The sequence below is a fragment of the Ailuropoda melanoleuca genome, chromosome 10 (genome assembly GCF_002007445.2).
Source record: "Ailuropoda melanoleuca isolate Jingjing chromosome 10, ASM200744v2, whole genome shotgun sequence".
Taxonomy (NCBI): domain Eukaryota; kingdom Metazoa; phylum Chordata; class Mammalia; order Carnivora; family Ursidae; genus Ailuropoda; species Ailuropoda melanoleuca.
The window spans coordinates 35,306,491-35,319,181 of record NC_048227.1 but is presented as its reverse complement, the minus strand read 5'-3'; the positions used below and the strand labels follow the sequence as shown (position 1 = coordinate 35,319,181).

The following is a 12,691-nucleotide window of genomic DNA, read 5'->3' as shown; positions in this document are numbered from 1 at the left end:
TCCAGACCGCCCCGTTCGGGTCCTCAGTTTCCCCTCGAAGACGAGGGGTGCAGCGGGGAAGGCAGACCCGGCCGCGGTGAGGACGCGGGCCCGGGAGCCCGTCCCGCGGGATGATCTGCACCCGGGCCGGGGCCAGGAGCAGCTAGGGTCAGCCAGGGGCAGCGGGGTCCAGGACCCAAGAGGAGCTCCTAAGGGGGACCAGACTGCTGACCAGACTCCTCCACCGCCTCCTTACGGGGCTCCAGCACTGGTCCCCAGCTTCTAGCGGTGGGGCAGCATCTGGGGAGGACCGAGACCCGATAACCCCCCCTCAAGCAGCAGCCGGTGGACCAGATAGGCTGGGTTGCCAAAATAGGCTTCGTGGTGCCAAGCTCTGGTCTCTCCTTGAGCCCCCGTGCTGCTGCCCGCCGGACCTTACCTGCTTCTTCATGGCCCCCTTTGTCTAGAGACATGCAGTGGCCTCAAGACCAGACTCTTTGAGCTTCCATTTAAGGGCCAGGTTTCCCTAACCCACCCCATCTCACCTTGACTCCTAACTGGCCACACACAGATGTCTTCCTTTCTCAGTCTGGACCCTTGGTCTTCCTCCAGGATCCGTCCCTCAGGCACTCCTAAGATTTTATTTAAGTTATCTTACACCCAACATGGGGCTTGAACTTACTACCCTCAAATCAAGAGTCGCAGGCTCTAGGGATTGAACCAGCCAGGCTCCCCACCTTAATAAATTTTCTAACGCAGGCACCTGGGTGGCTCAGTCGCTTAAGCATCTGCCTTCGTTTTTTGTTTTTTTTTACAGATTTTATTTATTTATTTGACAGAGACAGCCAGCGAGAGAGGGAACAAAAGCAGGGGGAGTGGGAGAAGAAGAAGCAGGCTCCCAGCAGAGGAGCCTGATGCAGGACTCAAACCCAGGACTCTGGTCACGCTCTGAGCAGAAGGCAGACGCCTAACGACTGAGCCACCCAGGCTCCCCTAAGCATCTGCCTTCGGCTCAGGTCATGATCCCAGATCCCTGGGATCGAGTCCCACATCAGGCTCCCTGCTGAGCAGGGAGCCTGTTTCTCCCTCTACCCCTCCCCCTGCTCGTGATCTCCCAATCTCTCTCTCTCAAATAAATAAATAAAATCTTTAAAATAAATAAATTTTATAATGCAAATTACATTTAAGTGTTTTAAAATTTCGTTACTATCAAGTGTCGCGGTGCTGGCAGATCATTAAAAAAATTAGGTAATTCTGCATTTTTGCCAGTTTCTGAAGAGGAGGGAAAGGCCCTGGGATCAGAAAGACCAGTGTCACCATATGTGACCCTGGGCAAGTAACCTCGCCTGCTTCAGATGGAATTCTGGCCCTCCCACTTCCACATGCCGCCTCCCCACCACTGACTGTCAGTCTCCTCATCAGTAAAATATGAATAATAATAACACGCATGGAATGCTTTCCGTGGGCTGTGGACTACTTCAAGCATATTGCATGTTTTAAGTGATCTCATCCTCACCTCAGCCTCGCAGAGAGAGGGTCTATTCGTATCTCCATTTCATGGTCGAGGATTCTGAGGCACAGAACTACGTCAACTGCCTAGTGCTGCCCAGCCAGTAAGCGCTGGAGCCCAGCATGGAGCCCAAGCAATCCAACTCCAGAGTCTCTACTCTTTCCCACGCAAGATGGCTCCCTACCTGGGGGGCTGTGTGAACGTTACACAAAGCACCTGGCGTGTGGCTGTTAGAATTACCGCATCATGTCAAGTGTAACTGTGGGGATGTCTATAGGTCTATAGCCCAGTTCCTGGCAAAAGGAGCACTCTAGAAGTTGCTTCTCTTCCCAACTGAAATGATGAGAAAACAAGAGAACACGCTCCACGCTGCAAACAGACACAGAAAATGCTCACTTATGCATGTTATCTTTTTATCCTTTGGTACAAGGAATACCTCAGAACCTGTGGAATACACCTTTGCTACAGGCAAATCCATGTCTCTACTCTCATTTTCTTGTTTTTCTTATGCTTCTTTTTTGTTGCCTTTATGGTCTTCTCAAGGAAAGCAGTCTTCCCTGGACTGGGAAAAGCTTGAGCCGAATGTCACAGATGGTACAATCAGCATGAAATGTTGCCAGTGCTTATGAGTTTTTGAAGGCTCAGACTCCCCCTCAGTTCACGGGGGGTGGGGGAGTTACAATAGCAAAACCAGAGCCTTGGAGGTGTCCTCCTATGGCTGGGTCTTCCTGGGTCTCCCCCACCCCCCCGGGTCGGGCATCCGGCTCTCCCCACACGCACACACCTGCCTATGCCCATGCTCCCATAATCTGTCATGCACACATCATTCATACGATCACTTCTTCACAGCCACACCCAGACATACCTTCCCCCCACCAACCCTCTACACACAACACACGGTGCACAGACTCCTGCTTTACTCCCCCCACACCGACTTACTCTTCTGTTCATTCTGATGGCACTCAGGTAATGAGTCCTCCGTGCTGGGAACTGTGCAACATACTCAGAGATCCTTTGGCCACAAACACTCACATACACTTTGGTTTCCACACACACACCAGTTTTCCATGCAGGCATTTGCACACCCCTTATACATATAACAGGTAACCCCCCCATATCCACATACATACGCATCCCTGTGAAGACACTCTCTCCGCTCAGGCCCCTTAGATCATCTGGCCACATGCAGACGGGTCTCTGATTTTGCTTTCTCCAGGCATCTTGCTGTCCTCGTGGCAGACAACGTAAAGGTGGTCGGCAGGGTACAAGGCTTGTGAAACATTCTGAACATGCTGGCAGGTTCTACTGTGTGATGTTTATCTTCAAAACAGACCTCACCTACCTTCCGTTTTCCAGGGAAATGCTCCATATTTCTCCCAGTCATAGGAAGACACTGGTTGCAGTCATGGGTGGGAGAGTTGACCTGGGGGAGGGCAGCAGTGGCCTTAGCTAGGTCAAGCTACTCCATTGCTAACTGTGACCTGTGGACCCCCAAATCAGGAGGAGGCCGAGGGCGGCAATGAGCCACACTGCCTTACTCGTGCCACCCTGAGATCAGCCTCTCCCAACTTAGGAAACCCAGAGCAGGTGGCCACCAAATTCCGCACCCTCCCCGTGCCGACCCTGTCATGATGGCATGTTGTTCACTCTCACACCCACTTCTATTTCCAACCTCCCACTGACTCCCCAGGGCCCAGTTCCTTTTTTGCAAACACGCTTTAAATCAGAGTGTGAAGTCCTCAGGACCCCTGATGTAAAATTTCAAAGATAAGGAGCTCTGCTTTGAAGGGCACAGTCTCAGGGAGTCAAGGACAGGGCAAGGTTTCGTTAAAAACAAGAACAAGGAGGAACCCTTGGGTCCTGCCGTGGGGAGCACCACTTTCAGCAGAAGCCACAGGGAGGCACCGTCCTTACATTCGGGGCAGACTCCCCCAGCTCTCTCCCCCAGAGCCTTCAGCTACCAAGTGGACAGCGGTGTGGTTGAGGGCATGGACCTAGCGGCATGTCTGCCTTAGAGACTTGGGGACAGAAGCTTCCACAGTTCCCGTGAATGGGCTACTGCCCTGGATGCCAGGGAGAATGGCAGTCGGGGGCTGAGAAGGGAGCATGTCTTCATTTCCAATCCTACAACAGGAAGCCTGGGTTTCAAGGTCATCTTTGACACAGGGGGGCTGGGAGCAGCAGGAGGGGTCTGGAGAAGAAGGTGCAGGCAGTGTCTAAAACAAGAGTGGGCAATTCGTGGATTGTCAATCTATCCCTAAGAAACTTAGCAAGCAGCACTCAGGGTTGGGAAGAGACGGGAGGGACAAACAGGATTTTTAGGGCAGTGGAAATACACCATATATTCTGTAAGGATGCACTCATCATGGCGCCTTTGTCCAAAGACGCAGAATGCACACCAGCAGCAAACCCTAACGTACGGACTCTGGTGACTGCGGCGTGTCCGTGTCGGCTCATCAGTCGGAACACCTGTCCCACTGCGGTGGGGGTGCTGCTAGTGGGGGTGGGGGCAGCTGTGCATCATGGGGCAGGGGGGTGTGGGAAAACTCTACCTCCCTCTCCGTTTTGCGGTGGACCTGAAACTGCTCGAAAAACAATTAAGTCTTAATAAAAAAGGGTCTAGCACTAGATAAAAAGAAGAGAAAGGGATTAAGCTGCCCGGAGACCATGAGAAAGCACACGGTGTCACAGAGAGACTGAACTTTATTGAGATTTCCTCCCTGATGAAATCAGAATGGCAAGAACACTGGAAAGTTTCCACTTTGGAGAGAAACAGCAACCGTTCAGGCACAAATACTTACAGATAACTCCGCTTGGGGGGGGAATCTCTGGATCCTAAATTTACCCCCAGATCCCAATCCCCCCCCCAAAGAGTCAGAATTCTGCTTGAAATCCACATCCACAGAGCAGGGGCCCAAAAAACACTGAAAGCCCAGGAGGACTGGCTGACGAGCCAACCAGCAATTTAGAGAAAAGGCAGGTCAACGAGAGAGCAGAGGAACAGGAGTAAGAAAAGGCAAATGGATGGAACGAAGAAAGGGAGAACGGATCACACTGATAACGTCACCCCCCCGCCCCCCCCCCGTGAAAACATAGATCCTGTATGAATGTACTGGCCTCCTTCCACCCGCTTCCCCCAAAGCGACGGGGGCATCGGCTGCTACGACAGTTCTGCACTTAGTACGGCCCCGCTGCCCGGAGAAAACCAGATACGCAAGAGCAGCTTGAGGGCACGGGGAACATTAAGGAGCAAGGTGGGAGGGCAGACTCTTGAGAGGGTACCTGATGGGGAGGTGAGGCAAGGGTTGGTTTTTAATGAAAAGAAAAGCAGCTCATCAGGCCCTGGTGACCAGGCTCCTTGGGTGTCCCAGCAGGTGCCTGGTGCTCTGCTGGGCTCTGTCCTTGGAAACAATGTCCTGGAGGCTTTGGGGCCTCTGGTTGTCCTGCAGGAGGTTCCAGGTCCTGCTGCAGCACGCACCTGAGTGCTAATCACTCTGGGAAGCAGGAATTCCGAATTCTTCATGGGGACCTGATCTGATCGATGACCAATTTGCTTCCACGGCCTAGCCCTCAGAGTGCCTCCCGTCTGCCTTCATCTTCGCTTTCCTTCTGGTCCAAGGTGACCTCCTGGTGCTGGTGGGCCCTAACCCAGGCCTCATGGTGAAGCCCCCCAGATCGCTCGCTCCCAAAGGAGGCTGGCTCAGGAGGCCAAAGGTGCCGCTCGGGGCAGCCCTGGGCCAGGTCTCCCGGATTTGCACAAACTGTTCACCCACCTGCTTTTTGTCAAAAGGCTCCTTCCCTCCATCCCCCGCTGCCCTCCAAGGTTGCCCACCAGCCAGGCAGGACCCTCACAGCTCATTCTTCCTCCATGCCTTCTGGCCTCTGCTATCTCCCTCATCTCACTTGGACAAGGCAGCAGATGCATATTCACGCTCATCGGTCCTTGAAGGCCCTGGCTGCCCTGTGCTACATGTGGTAGGAATCAGTATCAAGTTCAGGCGGAAAACTGAAATGGAAGCCTTGCTTGCCACCCACACCAAGTGGCTGGCGCTGGTTCTGACTCGTGGGAAATCACTCTGAGTTTTGAGTGTTGGCACATCAGGGAATGGAGAAGAAGGGGAAGGAAAAGCCATGGCATGAAAACCAGGAGGGAAAGACTCTTCTGCAGAGCGTCTCTGCAGAGAAGGTGTGGAAACTGCCTCCTCCTCATTTGGGGGAGATGGGCTGCCCAGAGAAGACCCTCAAGAAAAGGAGCAAGGTTTCCACTGTCCCCTCTGAAACCCAACGCCTTTGGGGTCCGAGTTTTCCAAGACATGCAATAGACAAAGACACACTGCAAACCAATTAACCCTCTGAGCCCCTTCTGGTACTTTCACTGAAGTCACTTCCAAGAAGTAAGTTCCCTGAATACGTGGAACACTCAGCCTCCTCTTGGGGCCAAGAAAGGGACCAAGCTTCCCATCTGGCTTAGAAGACTACATCGGAGAAATGGCAGGGGGAGGCAGCTCCTTCTCCTAGCCTGGGGGACTCCTATTCTCTCTTAGTGCTCTGGTATCCTAAACCGTTCCCCCACTCCTTGAGGAAGCAGGAAGGAGGGCCTGGGAGTAGGCTCGAAACCCAGGTGGATTCAGACCCAAGAGAATGTCCCCTGTTGAAGCCAACCCATGCTGAGGAGCAGGCGAGGGCTGGAGGACCAGCGGACGACTGCGTGGGAGGAAGCCACGAAGGACCTGAGCAGCCCTACAGAAATCAAGTCTTCCCTATTTTCCCAGCTTAGAGGGGTAAAAAGGAATTTCAGCTGCTTTCAGCTTGACGCTCATCACCTCGGTATACACTAGAATTTAGCTGCTCTCTGTCCCTTTGCGACAGGACCCAGGAAAAGCCAGCAGGGCCTGACGTGCCTCAGCCAGGCCCCCCACTGAAGCAACAAGACGGGCACACTATAATTCACAGTTTCCTCGCGCCTCCCTCGACCCACACCCTCCCCCACCACTGGCCTCAACTAACTCCCAAATCTCCGGTGTGTAATGATTCTTGCCAGTGTGGCTCAAAGGGTTAATAAACCAGGACTTCTCAGACAGTTAGGACACAAGCTCATCCACCAACAGGAACCCCAAACAGCTACACAACGACCTAGTGTTTCTTATAGCGATTCTTTGGGGTTTCGCCACACCCTGTTTTGTCACAGTTGAGAGCACCTGGATTCTTCCCTAGCCCGAGGCTTCCCAGGAGGCCGGGGAGCTCTTGTGTGATGGCCCGCTCAATCTTCTCCAGGAAGCAGCCCCCCATATAGGAGCACTGCTGAGACAGCAGCTTGAAACTGGAGATTGGGTTGATGCCAAAGAAGTCCTTGTAGGCCTCGCGGTTGGGAAGGTCAAACTTGCTGACGTTGGTCTTTGCCAGGATGGTCTTGAAGATGTAGAATTTGTCAGGGTCTTCCACAATGTCCTTAAAGACCAGCTCTCCATCGCTGAAGAAGGTCATTTTGTCCTTGTAAGTCTGCAGATAGCGGTCGACCAGGAGGGCGTGAATGCGGACCCGGATGGCATGCTGGCGGATGAAGGCGATCTTGTTCTCCAGCCTGTTCTCAATCACCTGGTTCAGGTCTTCCAGGAGAGAGATCTCTTCCTTGAGAAACAGGTCCCGGTGGGTATCGGGCTTGTAGTCTTGTGGCCAGAAGGAGCTGACGTAAACCCTGGGGGGCTCTGTGACGTTGATGAGTGGGGCCAAGCTCCAGAAGAGGGCCCCATAGACCCGCATGAGCATCTGCGTGGCCAGGTTGTCAGCCTTGTTCAGGATGATTCTGATCTGAGACTCACGTCCCTTCAGCTGGCGGAAGAGCATCTCCAGCTCCAGACCCACATCCAACTTGGTGGGGTCAAAGACAACAAAGATGAGGTCCGCTCTGTCGATGAACCACTGGCACACGTCATTGAAGGGGTAACCTTGGGGGGGGGGAGAAGTCAAGCTGAGCAGGCTCACCGTAAACCCCTCATGCCCCCTTCCAGAACCAAACCATTGCTTGGGTTGAAGGAAGTAAAGGCAGTAGGGATTTTCTGGGCTTCTAAAAACTAAAAGAATTAACTGCATATTTCCTGCACCTTGTCAGCCCTCAGCCAAGAACAGCCTGATCCTTGTTTTAATCTATGGAATCCAAGGCTCCAGAAAAGTAAAATACTTTTTCAAAATGGAGATCTTTCTACTGTCTAAAAAGATATGGGACAGTGGCAAAGACATCAAAGGGATGAAGAAGGATATGAAAGAGAGGATGTGCTATTTAGGGGGAAGCAATGTGGAGCGGGCCCAAGACCCAGACTGGAATTTGGGTTGTCACTGGCCAGCCCAGAAGAGTAAATGCTTCCAAGCTTTACCATTTTAGCTACAAAATGACAAGAACAATAACACCTAGGATGACATAAAGAATTATGATGTTGCTATAAGTGAAGGAAAGTACCTAACTAAAACTGCCTCCCACACAGTAGGTGCCTGACTTAGTTTAATTCCTTCCACTTATTTCCACAAAGACAAGACTAGGAATATCGGTCTTGAAATTTTTCCACAACAACCAACCAATAACGCATACAATTATCCGATGCTTAATAGAAGAATAAAGGTTAATTTACTATTATAATATTAGTGACAATATTATTACTAGTCATAAAACAGTAATAAAACCAAAATGAGAGTCATAACCATAAATTGAGATCCACCAGCTAGGCCTATAGTCCTACAAATGCCCTGTGATGACTCATCTCTGTGGACAGCCCTGTGTCATGGTGATACTCAGTGGCCTCTGTCATAACCTAGTGTCCGCTGGGCCCAAAGTGACACTCCTCTCCCACTGGAAGAGGATTTTGGGAAGTCTAACATAGGCTTATAATCAAGCATGCCTGGTAAAGCAGACACTTGACCAGAAAGGGTTTGAGGTCAGGTTCAAACCAGAACCCAAGTTAACTAGAGGTCAAGTACACGTGGACTGGGATCCAATTTGTCTTGGACAATGTGGGCCACATTACCTCTCCCCTGTCTGCCTACCACCCACTGCTGAACGGTTTTCTAAGACACAGCTCACGCTATTCAGATACAAATGCTCAATTACCTCTTTCTTGCTGCTTGCGGTTCTCAATGATGCCTGGTGTATCCACAAAAGTGACCCGCTCCAGAAGTTTGTGGGGAACCTCGATGCCAATTAGCTTCTCTAGGAAATTCTGGCCAAATTTCTCGAGGGGTGAGAAGGACCGGGCGCTGTCGGCAGCCATGACAATACCCTCAATGGTTTTCAGCTTGGGTCCGTGCATGAGGACAGTGAACTCAGAGGTGGTGGGCTCGGCACCTGCATGCATGGGCATAAGGTCAGTAAACACAGTCACCTCTGGGACAGAGACCCTACTACAAGGTAAGTAAATAAGCAAGTGGCTTCAGGGCAGGTTTGCCATAAGAACTGGGTAAGCTGTTTGCTAAGCTAGTGTCTTCTTTATAAAATATATGTAACGAAATTGACCTTTTTTTTTTTAAGATTTTTTTAAATTTATTTATTTGACAGAGATAGAGACAGCCAGCGAGAGAGGGAACACAAGCAGGGGGAATGGGAGAGGAAGAAGCAGGCTCATAGTAGAGGAGCCTGATGTGGGGCTCGATCCCATAACGACGGGATCACGCCCTGAGCCGAAGGCAGACGCTTAACCGCTGTGCCACCCAAGCGCCCCTACGAAATTGACTATTTTAACCATTTTTAGGTGTACGGTTCAGTGGCATTAAGCACGTTCACACTATTGTGCAGTCCTCACCACCATCTGTCTTGCAAACTGAAACTGTCCCCACTCATTCCCCCTTCCCAGCCCCTGGTAATCTCTGCTCTACTGTCTCTATGAATTGGATGATTCTAGGCACTCGTAAGTGGAATTGTAGGCTATTGTCCTTTGTGTCTGGCTTATTCCACTTAATATAGTGTCTTCAAGATTCATGCATGTTGTAGCATGTTTCAGAAACGCATTCCTTCTTAAGACTGACTAATACTCCATACTGTCATACGGATAGACCCTTCTGTTTATCCGTTCATCCACCCATGGATGTTTGGGCGGTTTCCACCTCTCGGCCATTGTGAAAAATGCTCCTGTGAAGACGGATCGTAATTCTCATCGTTCTATTGAAGACATACATGAATGTTTCATGGTGCTTTCACATATGACACTGAGATGGCAACACACACGCAAAAGAACCCCGCTATTACCTGTATAGAGCTGGTAGCGAGTGTTTTCCAACCCGAGGAGGTAGTTTATCATGGTGGACTTGCCAACACTCCACGGTCCCAGGAACAGCACCATGGGCTTGGAAGTAATCTCCCCATCTGTAGGCAGCAGGAATTAGACATGGCAGTGACTGATGAAGTTCGTACTTCCCACCACACCCCGCGACCCATCTAACAGAGTTATAGAATTCCACACTGGACCAGACAGGGTCCATGGCATGTCTCTTGTTATGTAAGTGCGATCACCCAGTTAAAAGACAGCAGGAGATGTGATTTTGGCCTTACACAGATCCTTGGCACACGGGCTCCAGAAGGAAGTAAGTGACATCACCAAAAATCAACTCAGAACTCACTGTGGTTGAGGCCTCCCGGTCCGTATCTGCAGGACGGTTCATAAGAACGGGAGAAGGGAGCTACCACAGGGGGAGAAGTTCAAACTCTGCTACCTGGGGGCACCTGGCTGGCTCAGTCGGTGGAGTGTGTAACTCTTGACCTTGGGGTCGTGAGTTAGAGCCCCACACTGAATGCAGAGATTACTTAAAAATAAAATCTTTAAAAAAAATTAAAGAAAGAAAAAACCTCTGCTATCTGGATTAGTAATAGGAAAAAAAAGACATGAAAGAGGCTCACACAATCTTAGACATCCTGGATGGGGGCCCCCTGACATCCTACCTCAGGCTCATCCTGACCCTGGGCTCCAGGCCAGTCTCAAATTAGCCTCCAGAGACCATAACCTATTTGCCAGGTCCCAGGACCGAGCGCTGACTGGCAGTTCTTGGGTTCCTGGGCCCTGTGTCCAGTGTCAGCGAGAGTACCCTGGCTGAGCCACACTAGTCGGGGTCCCTAGGAAGGGAAAGCATAATCCTCCAGTGTTTTCAACACCGGGGGGGGGGGGGGGGGGNGGGGGGGGGGGGGGGGGAGGATGCGGCCACGGACTGCTGACTCAGCATCTCTGAGCCACAGCACAGGAGCCAGCCCAGTGTCATATACACCTCAAGTTCTCCAACCTCTCTGTCTCCCTGAGCCTGGCACAGAGGCCCTGCACAGTACACACTCTTTTTTTTTTCCTATTTTTTTTCCATTTTGATGTATTTAATTTCTTGGTTCAAAAATCAGAAGTATAGGGGTGCCTGGGTGGTGCAGTCATTAAGCTTCTGCCTTTGGCTCAGGGCGTGATCCCGGGCGTTCTGGGATCGAGCCCCACATCAGGCTTCTCTGCTAGGAGCCTGCTTCTTCCTTTCCCACTCCCCCTGCTTGTGCTCCCTCTCTCACTGGCTGTCTCTCTCTGTCAAATAAATAAATAAAATCTTAAAAAAAAATCAGAAGTATAAAAAGGTATAGAGTGAAAGTCTCCCACCCCTTCCCCAGTCTGTCTAGGCCATAACCCCCACTACATTTTCTTTCAGGCATTTTAATGCATGCAGTCTAAGCATTAGGAGTCAATGTCACATTCCCCATCTTTTTTCTACAAAGAGGAGTACACTATTCCTCTCGTTCTGCACCTTGCTTCTGGAGGTGCTGGTTTTCTTTCTCTAAGGTAAAACTTAGTCCCAGAAGACCAAGATGGCGTCTCGTAAGTAGCAGGCACATATATAATTGCCTGAAATTGATACCATGGCCCTGCCCCATTCCTCCCTACCTGCAAACACACACAATGAGTCGTTCGCATCCCTGGATGTCAATCCCTGGCTCAAGGACAGGAAGGGATAGGCAGACTGAGAGGGTGGCAGGAGTCCCCAGTTAAAGCCACAGAGATCCTACAGACAGTGTCTTTTACCCCGGCCCAGGACACACCAGGGCAACTGGACCTTCCAGCTCCTGCTGAGACTAACCAGAACCAGGCCCTCTGGGGGCTGCTGTTTCAACTGTCTGCAGCAGGGGGCGGTACTGGCATGTGCAGGAGGCCACAGGTAGGACACAGGGAGGCTGCCCCAAGGGAGGGCAACGGCGGAATCCCTGGCACTGGGACAGGTGAGGGGAGAGAAGCCAAGCCCAGAAAGTGGCATCAGGAGCCAGGAGCGCCCTCCCCGCAGAGCACCATGAGCAGCTCCAGGGCCAAGCCACTGGGTCTGCGGCTGTGAGGGAAGGCCAATGTGGAGGACAGGAAAGCCACAGAAGACTGCCACCTCACACATCCCCTGGGAAGCCCAAGAGGATGATTTGCTCTTAGGCTTGGAAGAGTCTGTCGGGTAAGTCATGGAAAAGGACATTCTCCCAGAGAAGGAGCAGAGAGTTCCAGCTCCTGGTTCCAGCTGTGTGATCCTGGGAAACACAGCATTTCCCTGCATACCAGGTTCCTCTTCTGTGAAGTAGGAATAATGGATTCCCTAAATACCTTACCCACTTTAGAGCCATCGAGAGCATCACATGAGAGAATAATAGAAATCGGCAGTTCACACCTAGAGACGTGTAATGCCACTCACCGTTCAGATACCCTCGTGAAAGTTTTCGGAGATGAACGACTTGGGAAAAGGGCACGACTGCGGGAGAACTAGACTCTCACAGAGCATTATCGTGGCTACAAACTGGTCTGACCTAAGGCCACTTGGCAGCAACTATGAAAATGTTTAACTTCACTGTTCCATTTTGAAACATTTGTCCTACAAATGTATCTGCACAAAATACCTAACAATTAGAGCCATGTTTGTAACATTTTTGGAACCGAACATGGCAAATGCCCTGTTGACCCTCAGTTGAACAGTGATTACCCAGCGTAATGGGGCTGCACACACGCAGTGTGTGTTGTCATACCATCGGGTAAAACACAAACAGAAAAGGACACGCTTGTGTATGCTCATGGGCACAGAGCAAATGTCTGGAAGTATTTGCAGGATACTATTTAACAGGGAATCTCAGGAAATGGAAGTGGAGATGCTGGAAATCAAGAGACGGATTTTTATTTTTCAATTTGTACTGTTTTCCAGTACTTCTTTTTTTTTTTTCCTTTGGCAGGA

General features: G+C 51.0%; 1 protein-coding gene across 3 annotated transcripts in view; it reads right to left on the bottom strand.

The window, feature by feature from the left end:
- Window positions 1-4,182: 4,182 nt before the first annotated feature.
- SRL (sarcalumenin) overlaps window positions 4,183-12,691 on the bottom strand; it is a 46,715-nt gene continuing 38,206 nt past the window's right edge. For all 3 annotated transcript variants that reach the window (XM_034670468.1, XM_034670467.1, XM_034670466.1), the window contains 3 exons: window positions 9,720-9,836; window positions 8,589-8,822; window positions 4,183-7,434 (listed from right to left, as the gene is read on the bottom strand). In XM_034670468.1, coding sequence (XP_034526359.1) covers window positions 6,623-7,434; window positions 8,589-8,822; window positions 9,720-9,836 — 1,163 coding nt within the window. In that variant the 3' untranslated portion in view covers window positions 4,183-6,622. The remainder of the gene's footprint in view (window positions 7,435-8,588; window positions 8,823-9,719; window positions 9,837-12,691) is intronic.